Genomic DNA, 23,497 nt, shown 5'->3' on the forward strand with positions numbered 1-23,497 from the left:
TTTACAGCCCATGGCGCTGTAGCTAATCTCCCTGGATGTGGACAAAAGAGAAAAATAGATGACAGATTGTAATGAAGGGTTGTCTGATGGTGCAACAGTGTCAGCTCGCACTATCTGTCACCATCTGAATAACAAGGGATACTATGGTAGGAGACCCAGGGGGGTACCACTGCTGACACAGAAATGTAATGCAACAAATGCTTTTTTGTGTTGTTCCAGTGCAAACCAAAGAAAGAATAACAAAGAATTTGTGACTGCAACTACTTTCTGGGAGAAGTGGTGCCTTATCCGACAGAAATGCAAGGGTGCCAATATTTTTGGCCATGACTCGTAGATACTGTTTAAAACTGTTGAACACATTTAATTTCCAACACAAAATGGGAGTTTTATCCCATTATCATTTTCTTATCTTTCCATGAATTTTAGGAATTATTAATTACATACTGTATTTTTAAGTAGACGAGTTCCACTTTTATCTATTTGAGGTGCACCAATGTGCAATTTCAGGACAATTAACAATAATTACATTTTCACATTTGTATCAGAATACCTCATATCACCCCTAGTATATTACAAAATAAATATCCACCCATTATCTATACTATTTATCCCGAAGAGGGTCACGGGGGGCTGGAGCCAATCCCAGCTGACACTGGGTGAGAGGCAGAGTCCACCCCAAAGAGGTCACCAGACTATCACAGGGCTGACATGTAGACAAACAACCACACACACTCACTCCTATGGGCAATCCAGAGTTACCAGTCAACCTAAGCTGCGTGTCTTTGGACTGTGGGAGGAAGCTGGAGTGAACCCACGCAGGCAGAGGGAGAAACATACAAACTCCACACAGAAAGGCACCGGGTCAGCTGGGGCTCAAACCCAGAACCTCCTTGTTGCTGCAGCGACAGCGCTAACCACGGCGCCACCATACAGGTAAACATTTTGTGGCAAAAAAGCTTCCCAAGAACATGGCACACACTACCTTACATTTAAACACTTTTTTTAAAAATGACTGTTGGTATCGTGTTACTCGGTTGATGCTTTTACACACCATCAACCAACTGGATGTTAGGAAAGATATCTCCACACACAGATGTGTGCAGTTCTGTTTCCTGAGTGCTGGGAGTCTTGTTCTTCCTTCTGTAGCCTTCGATTCAAACAAAAACCAACCATTTCGAGAGGGTCTTCTGTTCCTTTAAATTAGCTGATCTATACCATAATGTCAAGATACCAGCAGAGGCAGCAGAACAGCTCCACTCTCTTTGCTGAGGCAGGAGAAGCTGCTGACCAGACAATCCTGACTCAACAAACCTCAGACCATTTTCCAGGAACTAAATGCTAAGTAGGGGTGTGACGGTACACTTAGCTCACGAGATGATGCACAATATTGGTTTCATGAGAACGAGAAGAGATTTTATCGATATATTTAGAAGAAATCTTCAATAATGAAATGTATGACTGGAAAACCACTCTATTATTTGACTCAAAGTCACAGAATGCAAAACAGTACAGGGCATTTTGAAATGAGACTCTTGTTTACCTTGTTAACATGAGCATTCACTGCTGTTCACTGTCAAATCTGGGCCACAATTACTGCACCATAAACAACATGCCATGTGTTTCCATTAGAAGCAGATGTTAGTCTTTTTTAATCAGTGCTGACACACCGGTGACAGAACTGGTGCTAAGGTAGAGTAGACCTCATTAGCAGCATGGCTAACCAAAACACAACGGAAACTCACAGGCTGGAAATGTGAATGCCAGACACGTGTCGACTCGTCACAACATGGCCATGCACGCCTACAAGACTCCCCTTTCAACACCTCACCCCAGGACCAACACAGCAGGGACTTGCATTTTTTCCAGACTAATGTAAACGTACTGTCACATATCGTCACACTCCATCATCCTGGCGTGGTTCTGTTATGTACTGATATCACGAGAGAGCTTTTGCCTTGCATTTTTTAATATTGTGGCATCTTGTCACACCCCTAATACTAAGCATCCATCAGCCACTGTAACTACAGAGCAATATAGCACTCTCCACACATGCCCCTCGAAAGCACAAATCCACTGTATATTTTGATTCAAACATGCTTTAGAATGAAATTAGTCCCACATTTCTACAGAGAGTATTAAGCAAAGAAAACACCAGGCTTCATTAATCATCGGCTCTCATTACTTTTGGATGTAGATGATGACAATGCACAAAGTTCCCACCAGTCCCAGAGCTTGAATACCCAGGAACCAGAGCAGCAGCCAGAAGAAGACGACAACCACTGGCTCCACTATCTTGTCCCCAAGGTACATCTGGCTGAAGCCCATTCCTCGCAGACACTTGTTGAGCATTCCAAACAAAGTCCCCATGCGGTCACAGTCATCCAGCTGAGGTTCTGTTGTGGCTGAGCCATCCTCATAGAGCTGTGTGGTGCTAGGATCACTTGGAGCTCGAAGCTGGGTTTGGCTGCCATTGGTCTGTGAAGATAAAAGTCAAAACAGCTCAAACATATGAACACAGTAACAGTGAGGATCCAGGGGGATATTTACCGGAAATTACCATGGAATATGCAAAACATTACTGCACTGCAACTTTTCAGTTTATCTGCATATTTACCAACACTGATGAGGGAAATGGCAGAGCTCCAGACTGCAAAGTGATCAGTTGCATTTTGCAATCAAATTTATTTAAGGTGCAACTGACTTTTTTCAAAGGTTGAACTGGGTGTGACTGCAAAATAAACAGGTTATGCACAAAACTGCTCTCACTATAGAAAAGTCTTTACAATACTGTCATTGCACTGTCATTGCAGCCAATCCCGGCCAGCAATCGGGCGAAGGCAGGGTACACCCTGGACAGGTCGCCAATCCATCGCAGGGCTAACACATAGACGAACAACCACACACACGCACTCCTATGGGCAATCGACCTAAGCTGCATGTCTTTGGACTGTGGGAGGAAGCCGGAGTACCCGGAGAGAACCCACGCAGGCATGGGGAGAACATGGAAACTCCACACAGAAAGGTCCCAGGTGGGGCCCGAACCCAGAACCTTCTCGCTGTGAGGCAATGGCGCTAACCACTGCGCCACCGTGCTGCCCACCCTTCTTAAATTGACAGGACTAATCTGTGCACCACATGAATACATACCCAGTCTGTGGGAGCCAGAATTATTGTTGGTTGGTAGGAGATCAAATACTTATTTTACTCACTGAAAGGCAACTCAATTTATAACATTTGTATCATGTGCCTTTTCAGGATTTTTTTATTGATATTCTGTCTCTATCCCTTAGAATAAACCTATGATAAAAATTATAGACCCTTCATTTCTTTGTATGTGGGCAAACCGACAAAATCAGCAGGGGATCGAATAATTCTTTTCCCCACTGTAAGCTTTATTTCTAAGGCCTACTAGATGCTGCATGAGCTATACTTGAAAGGACACTTTATTTCAAGGCAGCCTCCACAACAATCACACATTGTAAGTCCATCAGGAGAAACTGAATTCAGGTCAGCTGGTATTAACGATGAAACCACACTGAAGGTAGGCTTTTCGAGCATCCGTCTCGTGCTCCACACTCCACCTGGTATGTTTGGTAGACACTGTCTGCTGTGTGTTGCACACCTGTTTCACCACTGTCAGGGCTGGCCTTTCCAAACTGGTGGCAAATATTGCATGCATGTCTGAGGCAGTAATTCTTCCAGTCCAACCTGCATACCAAGCAGAAGACTTCTCAGTAGCTGCCACCTGTGCATCAGTCACCTTGGCAACATGACTATATTTCTCACAGTGCAGCAGGATGGCTGACAGGCCATGTGAATCTATGCTTTCATCACGCAAAGATGCTGCAAGAGACTCAGGTACTGGTGGGAGCTGCACTGTTTCTGTGTATAGTGTTTAATAGTCTTCCATTCCTGACAAACCAACAGCCTTGCTATGCTTCAGCAGCATTTCAAGTAGTGGTGATAGCTCTTCAAGTTTAACGAGTGAAGTTTTGCTTTTATTGGCATGATGCCTTATGCCTGACATGGTGGTGGGTACAATAATGCGCTGGTCAAGCACTTGCTTCTATGTAGCTGATCCTGTATCCAACTTCAACAGTAATCTTGCTCAACAAAACCCAGTATGCTGGCTCAACGGTGACAGTCTTCGTGCCACAAATCCAAACAGTAGCCTTCACTTTGAATAACAGAGCACCTACATGGGTGCATGTCTCTGGACATGAGGGAGGAGAGGAGACGTCATCGGCCACTGTTCATCCGGGGGCTCAAAGTGGAGAGGGTGAGCAGCTTGAAATACCAGGGCATCCACATCGGTGAGGACCTCACCTGGACACTTAACACCACACAGCTGGTCAAGAAGGCCCAACAACAGCTGTACTTCCTGAGGAGGTTTGGCATGGCTCCTAGGATCCTTTGCAACTTCTACAGCTGCATCATTGAGAGCATCTTGACCAGCTGCATCACTGTCTGGTATGGCAGCACTACTGCTATGGACTGCAAGCGCCTGCAGAGAGTGGTAAAGACTGTGGAGAAGATCACCAGGACTCCACCTCCCTCTCTGCAGAGCATTTACCACCGCAGGGTGCATAGGAAAGCTGGAGGTTCAGAAGTGTGAAATGCAGGACCTCCAGACTGAAAAACTTTCTCGATTTTGTGTTACTTATTTATCTACTTTATATTTCATTTGTATTTTGTGGCATTCATGTGGACGGCAAAGTAAGAATTTCATTGTACCGGGAAACATGTTTCCTAACTGTGCATATGACAAATAAACACCTTTTACATGTAGTATTTCCTTTCACCTGGTAGAAGCTTGTGTCTGTACAAACCATTTTCTTTTAAACTACGTTTGAGCATATGTAAACTACTTTAAACAAATTTAATGAAAGCAGCATAGCAGTATCCTAGTTGTTGTTGTTGATGTTGTGGTTGCCTGTGGCATCACAATATGGTGGTTCCTCCCCACAATGCACTGCACAGTGATGTCCGTTGCCAAGCTCTATAGACACTGTGGCTGCAGCAACACAGACATCACTAATTAAAAAAAATCAACAGCAAAATATAAACACCAAAACAAGTGCAGTCCAACAACTATTAACACTATATGGTAGTTCAGAACAGGATTTTTGAATGCTGTCTAATGTAAACACACAAAACTGGTCAAATTTCTCAGCTTCAACATCATAGATTGTTACAATTTTCTTGCTAACCCGCAACACATCACATGTAGCATAGACACTGGCCTTAGGTTGTTAAAACAAAAAGGTACTGTACTCTGGGGTAATCCAGTGTTGTTCAGGGTGCTTCACTGGCCAGCTGATTGTAGGATTCATTCACGCCACATTAGACCTAGTCAGGTAAAACAGCGAGTCCCTGTACAGGAACATTCCCAGACATGCAGTAACCTCAGGCCCTATATATTTCTCCACATGCTCTGGTCACAGTGCAGCAGCAGGATGGAAAATATATCCACAAAACCACGTGTAGTCGAAAAATTCCACTTTCACCATGGCATGGGTGGATGTCTTTTTAAAAAAAAAAAGCTTTACTGAAAGTATACATAATAACAAGGCACTATAACATTTTACCAATGTGGTGGATGTCAGGCAAGCTCACATGAATGTGCAACTGCCTGGATTTTATGCCCATACTTTATGTTGTTAGGGAAAAAAAAAAAAAAAAAAAGAGTTTGCAAGACGTGTATAAACCAAGTTACTTCTGCATAGAAATACTAGCACATACATACACCTTATTTTTTGAGCTTTAGGTCACATCTAAGATGATAATTCACCGTTGTAACATTGTAGACAGAAAACAAGGAAAAGTGCCATGGGCTCTTTAAACATTAAATGGCTGGAAATGCCATGGGCACTTTATTTAGTTTTCATTATCATTAGAATCGTAATTGAAAATGAAATCTGATTCATCACCCAGCCTTAGTTAAACAACAGTAATTACGGTGACTTCAGCATCAGGGCATTCTCTCTCTACACAGTTCCCAGAATGCCCTGTTACAAAGAAGTGTACCTGTTCCTCACTATGTACAATGACCAAAAGTGACATCACTACAGTTCAGATTTTGGTGGGCCAGTTATCAAGAACCATCCATTATAATGAGCCTTATCTAACCCACAATTGTTCTAATTAACTTATTTAACCTCCGTGAAATATGAATGGCATTGACAAGTATGATGCAGACAGAAATGAGAAACCCCATCATGTCTGCAATGGTACACACTACAGCTGCTATGACTCTGTTCATTCCTTAAAGAAATTGCCACAAGTACCACACATGGGCTTCAACCAGATTTGGAAATGACAAACAATGAAGAAAGGTCAAGTCATAAACTAAAACTTAGGCCCTTCACCCCAGAAAGGCATTACCATCATTAATTAGCCAGAACAATAGTCAGTGATTTAAACTTCATAAACATATCAAACAATGACTGAGTGTTTAGAAATTTGGTTTTACTTGTTAGTCTGAAGGTGTAATAAGTTTCTGTCTTTAGGTACAGTGTAAAGCTATTGCAAGTCAGTTGTCTTTTATAGTTTAGTTGTAAAACAATAGGAAGACATTTACCAATACTTCCATGCAGTATTGTGTCTGTGTGAATACCCATTGTGATTACAATGCAAACATTTCTATTGGCCTCCAAATGGGTTAAGCCCTGCTCCTGTAGGTGTGTTGACTAGTTATTCCTTTGTGGATAAACAGTTCGATCATTTGGGGAAAAAAGCACCTTAGTACTTTGTTAAAACTGACTAATTATTACCAAACTTAACATTAAGACATATTAGTCGTCTCACGAGGTGTTGTCTCTTGTGAAGATGGCCGAGTCACCGAGCTAGCACTAAAAAGCGTCCAATTTGAAGTTGCTGTGCTACTTGACACAAAACAAACATATGCTAAATACACACCAAGCTACTGCTCCAGATGCTCCCCGTCGGTGTGTACAAGTTACTGTATCATACTGTTCGTTACGTAGCTCCGAACTACTGGTTCTATTGATATAAACCACACGGCTACTCATCTCTCGGGGTCATGTCCCAACTGAAGATTTGCTTCTGTTAATTATTCATATTCATAAGACATATTGCTGTCTTATCGCGTGCCTGGTTTGAAGTTTGGCTCACGCGCTGGTATCCCTGGGCTTGTCACGGTGCAGTACGTTACAAAATAGACTGGGAAACCCAGTGTATATAACCGTTAAAGCCGAGGTCGCCATAACGTTAAATGAAACTGAAAAGCCCCGACACAGTGGAACCGCTGCTAACCCTTGGTCCATGAGCGTCCCGTGACTAAAGCTAATAAACGCCGGCTGCTACCTTGTTAATGTCACATTACTTTTACTTACCCGGTGTCGCTGGTGGTTTAGCACGGTCTGCCTGGCACTGTGGACAGGTTGAGGAGTAACCCTAACGTTAAGCCATCTGTGATCGTCTGATGGCAGCTCTTCAAATTCAGGTCGATGAGAAGTATACTGATCATTTACAGCGGACATTTTACAGCTAGACCGCTGACAACAACTTTCAGTAATAAAAACATGCGAGTGAAGTTATTTACTTGCTGCCTCTGCCTCTGCTTCTTCTACTACTACTTCTGCTTCTTCTTCTTCTACTACTACTACTTCTGCTTCTTCTTCTTCTACTACTACTTCTTCTTCTTCTTCTTCTTCTACCTACTACTCTTCTTCTTCTTCTTCTTCTTCTTCTTCTTCTTCTTCTACTACTACTTCTGCTTCTTCTTCTTCTACTACTACTTCTGCTTCTTCTTCTTCTACTACTTCTGCTTCTACTTCTTCTACTTCTTCTTCTTTTAACATATTATCTTATTTGTTTAAAAGGCGGGTGAAAAACCAACTTTCAAGTGCATAACCGCCACCTACTGTATATGTAACTCTGGAATATCATAACTGTTCATATACCATTCATTTTCCTGATCATTCCCCATATATCTGATAACCGTTTCTCTTCCAATTGGATTACAGTATTGTATGTATGTTTTCCAAGTCGTATTGTTTTCTGAACTACCGCTTGTGTTCTAGAGACAAAATGCCTCACTCTGAGTCTCTCACAACCAAACTGGAACACTGAGTTTTTAACTGAATTCTCAGACTTTGTCTGATTTAGAGGTTAGTACAGATAAAATAATCATAGTGGGTTTAATATTCATGTAGATGCTGACAGTGACAGCCTCAACAGTGCATTCAGTTCATTATTAGACTCAATTGGCTTTTGTAAAACTGCAAGTAAACCCACTCACTGTTTTAATTACATACTTGATCTTGTTCTGATATTTGCCATCGAAACTGAACACTTAATAGTTTTTCCCCAAAATCCTCTTCTGTCTGGCCATTTCCTAATAACTTTTGAATTTACATTAATGGATTATACACAATGTGGGAAACAATTCCAGTACAGTAGATGTCTGTCTGACAATTATGTTACCAAATTTAAGGAAATAATTCCATCACTATTTACTTCAGTGCCATGTGCCAACACAATGGAGGCCACCTTAACTTTACTCCCACACAATTTGATAATCTTGTTTTCAATGCTATGTAGATGATAGTTATATTTATCTATGAACCCAGATGAATCAGATCAGTTGGTTAAAGGCCTGGATGACCTGTAATTTTTTACTTCTAAACTCTGACAAAACTGAAGTTATTATACTTAGAAACCTTAGAAATCTGCTGTCTAACCATATAATTACTCTAGATGACACAGCTCTGGCCTCCAGTACTGCTGTGAGGAACCTTAGTAGCTCTCAAACAATATTGTCTCTCCTGTTTCAAGAGGTCAAATTCTTCCATACCCACAAGCACTGGGTTACCACACCCAGATAAGTCCACAAACACACAGAGATGTTGGTTTTGTCCACAAAAATAAGGATTTATTTGTGTCACTAAATACGTTAACAGTGAAACAATGTTTAAAAAGGCCTAACCCCAGAAGCTAAAATACTATGCTTAAGCAGAAGTTACTCTCCACTCAATAAATACAGTACAGAACAGGAATAAAAAGTGGTCAGAGGTCTACAAGTTAGAAAAGACCCATAAATAAACAACAACAACAATCAATCCAAATAAGAGGGTCTTGCCTCCCTGCACCTCAAACCATTTACATGCGGCTCATACACCATAAAACTTGGGTACAATACAATAGGAAATATAATGCTAATTAAGCTTCTTAACATAAAAGCACTCGAAACAAGGGTAAGCAAAGCAGGCAAAGCAGCAGTGGCTATCACTTCTTGGCTGCATGTCACCCTAGCACAACATGTGCGATGGACGGCAACTTCTGCAGGATCATGCTTACATCAATTATCACCTGTGCAGAGCATGCGGTAATCCCATAAACAATCTCAAAGGGAAAGCAGGACGCAGATCAACGGAGGGCGATTCACTTCAAAAACAATCACAGCGGCGACCAGCACAGCAATTGCTTATCCCAACAGCTTCTCCAGGGGTGGTATTTATATCCATAATCAACCCGGCAAATTGCTCACCTGGTGGTATAGGCATAGCCAACCCACTGGTTACACTATCAAGCTCCTCTCCTGTGGAACCAGCTCCCAGTCTCAGTTCAGGAGGCAGTTGCCCTCTCGACCTTTAAAATTAGACTTGAGACTTTCATTTTTGATAAAGCTTATAGTTAGGGCTTGATCAGGTGACCCTGAGCCACCTATAGCAGCATAACTAAGGGAAGGCCCTTAGTTATGCTGCTACAGGCCTAGACTTCAAGGGGGCCCCCATGATGCTCAGAGTTTCTTTCCTCTCTCTCCATGCATCTACAGTATATGCCACCACTACCCATCACTAACTGTGTGTCTCCTCTCTCCCATAGTGTGTCCTCTCTCTCTCCCTGTACCTTTCTGCAGGTTGCCCTGGATCTGGAGCTCTATGTTTCTGATGAGCAGTCATCGGCTGCATCAGCTTGCTGAGTGTTTGATTGTTTGTTGTGTCTTGTTGTTTTTCTTTTCTTTTCTCTCTCCTCTATCCACTTACCCCAACCAGTCAAGGCAGAACACTGCCCACCAAGAGCCGGGGTCTATTGGAGGTTTCTTCAGTTAAAGGGAGTTTTTGCTTCCCACTGTCACCAAGTGCTTGCTCAAGGGGGATTTGCTAATAAGAAGGTCTAGACCTCATTTTGTAAAGTGTCCTGAGATTACATTTGTTGTGATTTGGCGCTACTCAAATAAAATAGAATTTGAATTTGGGAGGGTTGCCCCTCTGAAAAAGAAGGCAGGGAAACAGAGGAGGTCATGTGGTACAGCTCACAGCTCCGCTCCCTCAAGCAGGCATTATGAAAACTGGAAAGGAGGTGGCATTCCAGTAAGTCAGAAGAGTTTTCCTAGCCTGGAAAGGAAAACCACATATTATTCATCACTGAAAAAAAAAAATCCAGGTGTTTGTTTAGTATTGTAGCCAGGCTGACAAAAAGCCATAGTGCCGGTGTCAGTGGAACTGTAAAAACGGGTCCTGGAGAGAGTTTAGAAAAGGCCCAGGAAAGAAGTAATGAAGGGGCAGAGGTCACTAAAGCAGTGCCAAGCTTTCACAAGGGGAAAAGAATTTATAAACAGAAATATCAAAGCTCAATCCCCAAAACCCTCAAAGAAAGGAATAGGACAAATTCAGATAAACAATGTTTTTCTTGGTCAAATCTTCTGTGACTCAGGAAAACATAAAAGACATGAAAATGTCTATAAACAGTCTCCTTTTGGTCCAAATCTTCATAAAGACATGAAAGTGTCTAAAACTGTCTTCTTTTCAAGCCATCCTTTCCCCACCAGGCCAGGTGGGTTTTGGCTTTTTGTTAAAATTCTTCATTTCTTCATCAGTCATCTTTGAAGCAGGAATTTAGTTTCCCCACTGAACTATGAGGCTCTGCCACAGTTTCATCGTCCCTCGTCGGCATGCATCCTCCTCCTCTGACAGGCCAAACGGCTGTGTCCAAGCATCCAGAAAAGGGTGCTCTTTCTCCCACGACGACATCCATCCCTCCTCACAGGCCGAGCCTGCAGGGGAGCACCCCCAGGGGGGCTCCTCTTCCCGGGCTGCCTCCCGCAGTCCTCAGTCTCCTGGAAGTCGGATGGTCAACCGGACCGAGCCTCCGGCCGCAGCCGTGAAAAGACTCTCCGTTCCTCTTTTTGCCTCAGTTTTTAAAGGATCCTGGTCAGTAGCCTCCATCCTCTCATCCAACCAGATGCCACAGTTTGCAGTTAATACCTTATTTGGCGTGCAAAATCATATTGAACTGAAGTATTGTATATTTTTTACTCAGTCCAAGCCTACTGCCCGTAACCGGCCTCTGCCCCACTGTGATCCAGCCTTGAATTTTACTTCCTCTTTTCTAGAAAACTAAACCATTTGAATACATAACAAAAATACAAAAAACTCACATCTGACTGAAATATCAAAATTCCATCATTGCTTTTTAAACAATCAGAATTACACACTGATTTCACACAAAACTATCAATGCCTTAAAATCAAAACATAAATCTTTATATTTTGAATACTTTACTTTGACTAAACATGGATTATCAGTGATTAGACATTGATCAAACAATTATCAGTCAAATCTTTACTTTTGTGCTTGAAACCATCATTTTTGTTACTTCCTCAGTATGCTGTGTGTCTCTTCTCTGAGTGGCGTGCTCATGTGTGTCCATTTCCTCTTTTCTGTGATTCTTACATTTTTCACCTTGTGAGATGTAAATCACTTTTCCCCACTTTTAATACAATCATTTCACATTTTATTCTTACACATGTACTAATGATTATTTCAACAAACACACACATAAATCATTTTATGATTATCTTTACTTAACTTTTCTAAGCATTCTGCCACAGCATTTTAATAATAATTCCTTTGTCTTCTCCACCCTCCCCTGGAACTTCTTCTTTCTCCTCTGCCTTCTCTGTATCTCGGTGCTCTTTGAGGCCCATATACAGCCTTGCTGACAATGGGCAGCTCCATTCTATCCTTCTCAGGATGTTCAGCTTCTGTTCTGAGTTCTTGGTCAATTCAATGCTATGTGAGAATCCTCTGACTAAGTTAATCAGTACTTCCATCTCTCAGGAGGAGTTGACTAGGTTCATTTTTGGCTAGTGATTTATGTCTCCAGCATTTGTGTGGGCTGAGTTCACTGTGGCTGGTCCATACTGTTATGGTTTGAAATCCACAAGAGCGAGGACTCACAATGCACCACACAAAGTCTGGGATAAAGAAGCTATTTATTTACAGAGATATAGGTGGTTAGACAGCAGGCTCAACAGATTAGTCCAGACAATACCGACCAGGCAACTGAAGGGGGGAGATAAATGGGGTGGAGGGAGGTGCTGCAGCGAGCTCAAGAACACTATGGATTACGGACCAGCAGGGAAATGGGGGGAAATTGCGGGAAATGGCGCATATTTATGGGGAGCTGGACCGGGCGGTAATAAGTGGCAGGTGAATGTGATAGTGATTAATTATGCTGGCCGGGATAATGACAGGCAGAGGGAAAAAACAGGAAACCCAGGGAGTACAGGACCAAACCGTAACAAAAATCAGAAATACTCTGATTACTTGAGTAGAAATACTGTCTCTCCTGCTCCACTCGAATGCTTATGTACTACTATGTCTCTTCTTCCCTCTGTGCTCACCCTCATCACTCATTCACCTTACTCATCAGTGGCCCTAGTGGTCACATCTGTACAGTGTTTTTGTAGACACTGTTTCTCTGTGAGTTATATGGAATGTAGCTTCATCTAAGTGAGACAAGGGTTCCCTCATTATAGCAGATGAATCCATCTGTATTCAGTAACATAAAACTAATTAAAACAGCCATACAAATGCCCTAGTGAAAGATGCCTTCTATGTTTTTAAGGAGGCCGGAAGAGGTATGTATGTACTTTACATGCTATTGTGTAGATTGATATTCCTATCTGGGTTTACTAAAGTCTAATGAAATAATAATCTGAAAAAGTACCTACTGAATCTGATATACGAAGAAGTTCTTTTTGAGGTCAAAATATGTGAAACGGTTAAGCATGAAACACCATGTGTTGTAGTGTAACATGAGAGAGCACACGATGGCACCATGGCATCAGATATTGTACAGAGTATTAAGCATTAAAATCACTATTTGATACAATAATGTATTGCACCATAAAACTGTTATAATACTGTATGTGTACAGATAGAACCACAACATACATATATAGAATCACTGTGTTTTGTGGATATAATCTCGCCATTTGTGTGCTGCAAGGAACACGAGTTAGAAGATAGCTGGCTTTGTTGGACCTATACTACCTGTTGGAATTAATGCACTACTTTGGGAATGTTTGTGGTCCCTTACGATGCAAGGAATTTATGAAGACACAGAGGGACTGATGGATTTAATCTCACTGCTCTGGAGGATGTGCTGGAAAGTCTTTTGTTAAAACTGCGTGCCTGTTAACAAAACCATTGTTTACATAAATGGGGGATTCTAAATTACTCCATGTGATGAGTGTTAGAATTTGCTTTTAAATGGTACATACACCATTGTTTAGAGAGACAGACAACACTCACTCCTACGGGCAATTTAGAGTCTACAGTCAACCTATGCTGCATGACTTTTGGACTGTGGGAGGAAGCTGGAGTACCCAGAGAGAACCCACACAGGCACAAAGAACATACAAACTCCACATAAAAAGGCACTAGCTCGAATACAGAACAATTTTGCTTTGAGGAAACAGTGTTAACCATTGCTCCACCATGTCACTTGATTCAAAATATAAATGTCAGGGAGGTGAGTGGCACTCCCGTGAATATAGAGGGGTGAACCCAATTAAAGAGCCAGTCCGCTGAGGCAGTAGAACAGATTTTAATGTCCTTTTGTGATCTCAGCAGAAACACACACAGTCTTGGGGGATCAGGCAGAAGAGTGGTACTTAATACGGTCCAGGGTCGAAGTCTCCAGCAGGGCAGCAGAGAAGGCAAGGCAGAATCACAGGTTAGTTGAACAGGCAGGGTGTTGATCTCAGGTTGGCAGTCAGACAAGAGGGAGCAGGCTGGGTCACAGGTCGTTAGAGCAGGCAGGTACCAGGAAAGCAGTCAGAGGAAAACACTGGAGAGTCTAGACAGGGCATAGAACAATCTGGCAGCTCCTCACAGTATGAGGACCTGCTATATGCTGTGGTGAACAGGTGTGGGTGATTAGTGGCAGGTGAAACCAATGTGCATGATGAGATGAAGTTACCGGGGTTGTGGATGAGCTGGTGACAGGAAGTGGTACCAAAATAAAAGCAGGATCCCAGAAGCAGACGGGGCAGGATCATGACAGTACCCCAGGCCCCACGGATGGCCCCAGGCTGGTCCGGGTGGGCCCGATGGAAGTCCCGGATGAGAGAAGGGTCTATGATGTGGCGTGAGGGGACCCAGGACTGCTCCTCAGGGCCATAACCTTCCCAGTCCACCAGGTATTGGACACCCCGGCCATGACGCCTGGACTGCAGGAGGCGGCGCACCGTGTAGACCGGACCACGGTCAAAGAGCCGGGGTGGAGGAGGTGGTACAGGTGGGGGAGCCAACGGGCTAGACCGGACAGGCTTGACCCTGGACACATGGAAGGACGGGTGAGCACGAAGTGTACGAGGTAATTGAAGTCTTACTGCCCCAGGGCTGAGTTGCTTGGTTACAGGAAACGGCCCCATGAAGCGCGGCGCCAGCTTTCGACACTCCGTTTTCAGGGGAAGGTCTTGGGTGGAGAGCCACACCTTTTGTCCCGGTCTGTATGTAGGGGCCCTGGAACGGTGTATATTGGCCCACTTGGCATAGTTCTGGACCGTCCGGAGTAAAACCATGCGGGCTCTCCTCCAAGCTCGATGACAGCGACGCACCAGCGCCGAGGCAGCAGGTACCCGGATCTCTGGGTCTAGGCTGGGGAACAATAACCGTGAGTACACTCGAACGGGGTCATCCTCGTGGTGGATGAGGGGAGCGAATTGTGGGCGTACTCCACCCACACCAGGTTGTCCACCCACAGGGATTGGTCCCGGCTACACAGGAGCCATAAGCCCGTCTACAATTGCTGGTTGAGTCTCTCTGCCTGGCCGTTGGTCTGGGGGTGGAAACCCAATGACAGGCTCACGGTTATGCCCAGGAGGCGACAAAATTCAGCCCAGAAGCATGCTATAAACTGGGGTCCCCGGTCTGACACCACATCCCTGGGCAGGCCATGTAGGCAGAAAACATGCTGGAGCAGGAGCTGTGCAGTCTCTTTAGCAGAAGGTAATTTGGGCAGAGGAATGACGTGAACCATTTTCGAGAAATGATCAACGAATGCAAGTATGGTGGTTTTACCTTTAGAGAGTGGCAGGCTGGTGACGAAATCTAGGGCGAGATGGGACCAAGGTCGTGAGGGGATAGGAAGCGGGTGCAGTAGTCCAGAAAGTTTGCTGGATGAGGTCTTGTTCTTGGCACAGTCCTGGCAGGCGTTCACGAATTCTCTGACGTCGTCCTGTAGCGTTTGCCACCAGAAACGTCGCTGGACGACATAGCAGGTCCGGGCCACGCCCGGGTGGCAAGAGAACCGGGATGTGTGACACCATTGGAGCACTCGAGCTCTGATGGATGCAGGTACGAACAACCGACCTGGTGGGCATGTGGACGGGCTGGGGTCATTTGCCTGGGCGGTCAGTACCTCCTGCTCAATGCCGAGTTGTACGGCTCCAAGGTAAGCAGCTTGTGGCAGGATGTAGGCAGGTTCCGGGTCTTTTTCCTCTTCCCTGTTGTGTTGTCTGGACAGTGCGTCTGCCTTGCCATTCTTATGCCCTGGGCGATAAGGGAGAAGTCAAAGCGATTTAAAAAAAAGGAAGAGTGCCCACCTTGCCTGCCGGGGGTTGAGCCTCTTTGCCGTCCGCAGGTACTCCAGGTTCTTGTGGTTGGTCCAGACCAAGGACGGCAGTTGAGCCCCCTCCAGCCAGTGTCTCCACTCCTCCAGGGCCAGTTTCACTGCCAGTAGCTCCCTCTCTCTGATGCTGTAACGGCTTTCGGCCGGAGTGAGACACCTGGAATAGAAAGCACAAGGATGCAGTTTCAGGTCAGAACTTAGGCGTTGGGACAGCACCGCCCCCACCCCGGTCTCAGAGGCATCCACTTCCACAATGAATTGTTTGGTGGGTTGGGCAAGGAGAGAATGGGGGCTGCCGTGAACTGGCGCTGAAGTGCGTGAAAGGCTGCTGTGGCTTGATCAGTCCAGGCGAAATGGCTGGTGCTGGACGTGAGTCGATGTAGGGGGGCGGCGATGGTACTGAAATCCTTGATGAACTTGCGGTAGAAATTGGCAAACCCCAGGAAACGTTGTGTCTGCTGTTGGCCAAGAGGACATGGCCTAAACCTTGGCAGGATCCATTTCAATGTGCTCTGGGGAAATGACAAAGCCCAGGAAGGAGACAGTTCTGGCGTGGAAGCAGCTCTTCTCTGCTTTTACAAACAAGTTGTTCTGGAGGCGGCGTTGCAACACGGCTCGAACATGAGTCCTGTGCTCGGTCTCAGACGGGGAAAATATGAAAATATCGTCTAGGTATACAAAGACGAATTTGTTCAGCATATCCCCTAAAACATTATTGACCAGGTTCTGGAACACAGCAGGGGCATTAGTGAGTCCGAAGGGCATGACCAGATACTCAAAATGGCCTGATGGGGTGTTGAATGCTGTTTTCCACTCATCCCCCTCCCTCATACACACCAGATGATAGACATTTCTGAAGTCCAATTTGGTGAAGATCTGTGCCCCATGTAGCAGTTCAAAGGCGGTGGATATAGTGGTTGCGGGTAACGGTTCTTGACGGTGAACCTGTTGAGACCACGATAATCAATACACGGACGTAGTCCTCCATCTTTTTTGCCAAGAAAGAAAAACCCTGCCCCTGCAGGTGATGAAGACGGTCGAATCAGTCCAGCCTTCAGGACTTCTGTGATGTAGGACGTCATGGCCTTGCGTTCAGGAGGGGGGAGTGAAAATATCCGGCCCCTAGGGGGTGTGGTTCCAGGCTGTAGTTCAATAGAACAATCATATGGTCGATGGGGTGGTAGCTCTGTATCTCGAGCCTTGTTGAACACCTGCTTGAGGTCCAGGTACTCAGGTGGGACCTTGGATATGTCGGGGTACAAGTCTGGCTCTGTCTCTGCCCCCGGCTGGTAGCTGCTTGCAGACACTGGGTGGCGCATTGTGGCGACCATTCAGTTATTTTCCCTTTGGCCCACAAGATCTTGGCACCGTGCCTCACCAGCCAAGGAAAGCCCAAGACTACAAGGTGATGTGAGGACTGCATTACAAGAAAGTCAGAGGTTTCCCTGTGATTATCGATAGAAAGGGTTAGTGGTGGTGTGTGGCTGGTAACACGTTGCAGGATCTTGTTGTTAAAAGAATGAACCAGGAGTGGGTTACTCACGGGGTTGCTGGGGATTTGGTGCTGACGGAGAAACGCTGGATCGATGAAGCTGGTGTCAGAACTGGAGTCGATGAAAACAGAGACGGGGATGGTCTTGGTGTCATAGGAGAGCTGAGCTGTGATTATGGGACGGGAGGCCTGTGTATTCACCGTTTCGTGGCTCAGCAACGTCCTCCCAGTCCTGCTGAGCCTCTGCCCTTTTACTGGACAAAAAAACGCCCGATGGCTAGGCCCCCCACAGTATAGGCTTAAGTTCAGCCTGAATCTGCGTTCTGTCTTCTGGTTTTAATCGGGCGCGGCCCAGTTGCATGGGTTTAGGGTTTTGTGTAGCTGTCCGGACGTATTCCTGGGGGGCGCGTCTGCTGTTGTCTTCGTTCTGATTGTCTTTCTCTGTATCGGCCGTCTATTCTGGTCACCAGATCCATTAGCGGCCAAAGGTGTCTGGGCCGGTCATATGCTGTGAGTGCGTCTTTCAGTCCGTCTCATAACCCTCCATAGAAGGCGTCGATCAAAGCAGGTTCGTTCCATTCTGTACAGGCAGCCGCGGTGCAGAAGTAGATTATGTAATCCACTGCTGATCGGTTCCCTTGTACCAAGGTGTGTAGAGAGGGAGAAGTGGCTGTAGCATGGCTGGGTGGATCGAAGATCCTCGTTAGTTCTGCCCCGAACCTCTGAAACATAGCGCAGCAGTCCGATCAGTTGGCCCACTCGGCTGTACCCCACTGGCGAGCTCGGCCCGTCAGTAACGATAGTGTGTAAGTGACCTTTGACCGCTCCGTGGGGAAACCCGAGGGCTGGGACTCAAACTGTATCTCTCACTGCGTCAAAAAAGAACAGCTGTCCCCACTCTGTCCGCCGTACTGCTCCGGGGGTGGGATCCTGGGTTCGTGGACACTTGGCATGGTGACTGGAGCCCCGGCAGCAGCGCCTCACGGTACGTCCTCGTGAGCCAGACCATGTACTGTGGTTTGTACCGTCCCCAGCGCAGCCTCATGAGTGGCCAGAGCCCATTCAATGCACTCCTGCCATTCACGGAGCTCACTGCTGGCTGGGTTCATTTTGGCCAGATTGTACTGTCAGGGAGGCGAGTGGCGCTCTCGTGAATAAAGAGGAGTGAACCCAATTAAAGAGCCAGTCCACTGAGGCAGTAGAACAGATTTTAATGTCCTTTTGTGATCTCAGCAGAAACACACACAGACCTGGGGGATCAGGCAGAAGAGTGGTACTTAATACGGTCCAGGGTCGAAGTCTCCAGCAGGGCAGCAGAGAAGGCAAGGCAGAATCACAGGTTAGTTGAACAGGCAGGATGTCGATCTCAGGTTGGAAGTCAGACAAGAGGGAGCAGGCTGGATCACAGGTCATTAGAGCAGGCAAGGGGCTGGTACCAGGAAAGCAGTCAGGGAAAAACACTGGAGAGTCTAGACAGGGCATAGAACAATCTGGCAGCTCCCCACACTATGAGGAGCTGCTATATGCTGTGTTGAACAGGTGTGGGTGATTAGTGGCAGGTGAAACCAATGTGCATGATGAGATGAAGTTACCAGGGTTGTGGATGAGCTGGTGACAGGAAGTGGTACCAAAATAAAAGTAGGATCCCGGAAGCAGACGGGGCAGGATCATGACAATAAAAGGGAAATCCTTTAAGCTGCAGATTGTTTCCAGTTTTCTCAACAATGTAGGGTGTTATTTGGCTTTAGCTCATTAGCAATGCTCCTAACAGAATCTGTGGTGGAATGTTTCTTATTAAAATCATCTTGGTAGTTGTAGCTGACTTCTCATGTTTTATATACACAAGAGTTATGCAACTGCTGTATTGGTGACTTTTTTTACACAGTTTTCTTCTTTCCAGAGTATCAGCACCATGGTCATCTTTGCCAAGACGTGTTGAATTACATTTTCTGGTAGCAACTTGTTTGATAAAAAACTGAACAAGTGACTAAACATCCATTATCATCTTCAGCAAGAAGAAAAATTAATGTTTCTACATAGTGAATCCTAAGACTGTGGTGCAACACAGTACAACAGTACATGTTGTTATCCCTCTTATTTTGGTGAGAGAGCAATAGCAGGCTCATGTTCAGACTATACATCATTCCTCTTTGTGTATCCACTGCATACAGGCTAGATTCTACTGCATCCAGCTCACACTAAAATTTAAATCATTCTGATAGCAGCACACACACACATACACACAATGATTCACTTATTTTTAAAGCTAAAGTAGGCAATGTGTTCTTGCTCTTCTTACATACACACAGAATAGCATGCAACATTTTGCACCACAACACTTTAAGTTAAATTTTAACAGTTGATTTGCAGGCAGATTGTTGATGTTTAACAGGAGGAGGTGTGTTAACAGCACTGAGGGCACATACATAAATCTCTCGCTCAGTGTGTGAGATTCTCTTTGGTGCCTGACAGATTTCCTCTTCTCACTTCTCCTCCTCTTTCTTCTCTCCACCCCTCTACACCACAGAGGCATGCTTTGGATCAGTTCACACTGCTATCCAAATACTGTATGAGCCGGCGACTACAGCTCTGAGGTCAAGTCAGATTAACAGCAGTTTGCACAGAGAAAGTCTGGTTTTAGTTTAAGTGAAGTTTTCAGGCTTGGAAGTCGACGTGGTTGACAGCATGGACATGGAGAAACCACAGACGCGTTACTGCATCCGGCGTACGCATGTACTTGTCATCTGTGTGATGATGGTGGTGTGCTCTTTGGCAGTGGGCCTTGGGGTGGGCCTCTCCAGGTCAGGCACCACCACGACCACAGAACCTACTGAGTCCCTTCCACCTGGCAGAGGGCCCTGCATGCCTTCCACTGATTCTAGCGGGGAATGGACAGGTTTCCGTCTGCCCAGCTACGTGAATCCGGTCCACTATGACCTGCATCTGGAGCCTGACTTAGTTGAGGACACCTACACCGGCACCGTGAGCATCCATGTGGAAATCAGTAGGCCCACACGTCATCTGTGGCTCCACATCAGGGATACATTTGTCAGTGCCCTGCCCAGGCTGACGAAGCTAAACCATGACGGAGGCAGTAGGGAGATGCCGATAAAAAGTTGTTTTGAATACAAACCTCAGCAGTATGTGGTGGTGGAAGCTACAGAGGAACTGCCTGCCACCAACCTAGGAGAGGTATATGTGCTCAGCCTGGACTTCCAGGGCTGGCTCAATGGCTCTCTGGTGGGATTCTACAGCGTTGTTTACACTGAGAATGGGGTCATTAGGTAAGTTCTTATACAGGTTATGGAGGAGTTACAATTGTTAAAATGGAGGCGTTATATTTGTTGAAAAATGTATAAACATTTAAAATGTCCTCATATATTATAATTATAGTCTAATAATGTAAAAATAATAGACTTGAAAATGCTGTAGGAAAATCGAATGTTTAATATAATGTTTAAAAATTGAATATTTTTCCTTAACTATATTTCAAGCTACAGAAAAATGTCATATTGTGTGACTGCTGTGCTGAAGCTATATCCACTGAAGGTCTGTAATGCTTCATGAAATATGTTTCTAAAAATACTTTTTTACATACTACATTCTGTCTGAGCCCAAAATAAAAGACAGCTTCAGCCCTGGAACAGAAGTCAGGGGGATTGTGTTGCACAACATACAGTATGTTCCAATAACTTTCTTAAGATCATATAAGAATACAAAAACAAAAGAACTTACATTACATATATAAAGATTTCATAAAAACATTAAAGAAAAGAAACAAGAAAGGTTATTTTCCAAATAGCAGACCAAAAGAGCACAGGCTGAAGCTCCACCTTGGAACTGCCTTACATCCTCCACATATTAGCTTCAGTCACTACATCAAACATCTTTGTTTAAATTTCCATCGTTATCTACGTTTGTTTTACAGTTTTTTAATATTCCACCATAATTAGTTAGTCTTTGTTTAATAAATACTTTCCCATACCTCAGCGCAGTCTTTCATGTATGGTACTATTTATAAAATTCAATTTAATAAAACAACAAAATGTGCTTCCCCAAGGGTTCCCCTGGGGTCCCTGCTATGCACTTGGAGGCTGAAGTAGGAAATACATGGTTATATGTGTATATAAGAGTGATAAATGCAAGGCATCCATTTTTCTAGCTATACTCAGGACCAAATATGGAAAATTGGTTGCTGTGTGAATGTACTACATAACTGCAGCCTCCCAATCAGCATATTAATGAATCATTTTAATGGCCATGAAGTTCAGTTTATAGACAAAACCACACATTTCCATAACACTGACCAAAATGTGACAGACTAGATTTTCACTGATACCTAAGCTTAAAAATTCATTCTGACAAATCACTCCCAGCACAAAGTCCGCTGCGAAGATTTTTTCTGGAGGGTTAAGTGTAACATATAGTCACCATCAGTGAATGGAATTTGTTCAGTTGTCATGGAGATGATGTGGAAGTGCTGTGTGTGAAATCATAACGACTGCTGAGCTGTTAAATGATTCAACTCCAAGAGAAAATCTGTGCTATAAAGTGGAAAGCTAGGCAGAAAAAGTAGTAAGTGGAGCTTGAGTGGGGATTGTCACAGTATAAAATTCAATTTAAATCAAACAACAAAAATTGCTGAGTTACTGTATACTATAGCTGGCCATTCATACTCTAGCTTTGGAGTAACAAACATTCATCAGCAGTAGGCTGAAAATGTTTGTATTTTGCTTCATAGTGTGCAGCTGGATCTTACAGAAAAAAAAATCTGAACATCAACCCAAAGTTTTGACTTCATTCCAGAGATATAATCAGCTTCAGTCCTTATGCTCAGTATGGTCCAAACAGTCAGGGTTTCGCTGGCTGAGTCACTGCCTCAGAGCTCACAGAAGGTTCTTTAATGTTTTCCATAATTTAATCTTAAATGACATAAATTCAAGCCACCCTTCTAATCTTAAAGGAATAAGTGTTACAGTTAGTCAAAAGGCAGATTTTGGGCTGAGTAGGCTGGTGAAGCTCCTTTGACTTTAACACTAAACACTGCCCTTGTTGAGACTGCTCAGTGTGCATTGTTTCATACCTGATGACAAAAAGATTCTTTTATTTTGATAAACAGATAACAGGCTTCAATGGCCAGACTTTGCCAGGGGAGCTAACTGATGCAAAATACCAGAGGCATAATCACTAATAACAAACTTGCATCTGGTCTCACACACTTTCTATAATTTGTTCCTTTCACCAGAAAGATTGCTGCAACTGATCACGAGCCAACCGACGCCCGCCGGTCGTTTCCCTGCTTTGATGAACCCAACAAGAAGGCCACCTATAACATCTCCATCACTCATGATGCTGCCTATAAAGCTCTGTCCAACATGCCACCTGAGGTAGGACTTAAGTCAGCAATGGTAAATACTCACCGGCCACTGTATTCGGTATACCTTTACAGTTGGATGCAATTCAGTGCAACACTTCCACCTTACATTATATTCAGAGGTGTCTCTCTATATGTGTCCCCCCGAGCTACATACATGAGAGGGTCAGAATATTAGCAACACCTCTGAATATAACATAGTCCAGTAAAACACCACCTTTAACTATGACCTCAATAATAAACATACAATTGAATTTATACATTTATGACAATTTCACCAAAAATTTCAACACTTGAGCTTCATGAACACAAATGTTAAGGTCAAAGTTTTGCTTTGAATTGCATACAAATGTACAAGTGTTCCTAATAAAGTGGCCGGTGAGTGTATATACATGCTGTGTTTCATTTTCAAATAATACATAACCAAAGAAGGCATCAAAAATTGTCCTGCTTAATATGACTACATACTGCTTGTTCAATTCTATCAAATTTAAAAAAGAAAAAAGTAAAACAATAACAAAGACACCCCTAACAACTCCAAAATTCACACCAGATGTAGCTGAAACCTATTTACCACCACAGGCAGCTTGTAATAATGTACATTTTGATAGACTATTATCTAAAATTAATAATATATTAATTAAATAAGTGATAAGCAGTTCCTTCAGTTATTTAAAATTTAACTGGTCTTAGCAGGAGAAGCATAGCTGTAATTAATAACTCTCCAAAGTACCTCACCATAA

General features: G+C 44.1%; 2 protein-coding genes across 3 annotated transcripts in view; one reads left to right on the top strand and one right to left on the bottom strand.

The window, feature by feature from the left end:
- Nucleotides 1–7,607, bottom strand: fam241a (family with sequence similarity 241 member A; the record flags this gene model as incomplete). The annotated part of the gene is made up of 3 exons (XM_020599154.1): nt 7,356–7,607; nt 2,183–2,475; nt 1–31 (listed from the first exon to the last, which is right to left on the bottom strand). Coding segments are annotated over exons 1-3 (471 nt in total), but the record flags the coding sequence as incomplete, so codon positions are not given.
- An 11,031-nt stretch (nt 7,608–18,638) lies between these two features.
- enpep (glutamyl aminopeptidase) overlaps nt 18,639–23,497 on the top strand; it is a 48,325-nt gene continuing 43,466 nt past the window's right edge. Inside the window, exons 1-3 of one of the 2 annotated variants that reach the window (XM_020599395.1) lie at nt 18,639–18,719; nt 20,157–20,664; nt 22,626–22,767. In XM_020599395.1, the coding sequence (XP_020455051.1) occupies nt 20,243–20,664; nt 22,626–22,767 (564 nt within the window). In that variant the 5' untranslated portion in view covers nt 18,639–18,719; nt 20,157–20,242. Of the gene's footprint in view, nt 18,720–19,865; nt 20,665–22,625; nt 22,768–23,497 lie in introns of those variants that run through there. The other variant, XM_020599394.1, reaches the window with a different exon arrangement.

The sequence above is a fragment of the Monopterus albus genome, unplaced genomic scaffold, assembly GCF_001952655.1.
Source record: "Monopterus albus unplaced genomic scaffold, M_albus_1.0 scaffold40.1, whole genome shotgun sequence".
NCBI classification, from domain to species: domain Eukaryota; kingdom Metazoa; phylum Chordata; class Actinopteri; order Synbranchiformes; family Synbranchidae; genus Monopterus; species Monopterus albus.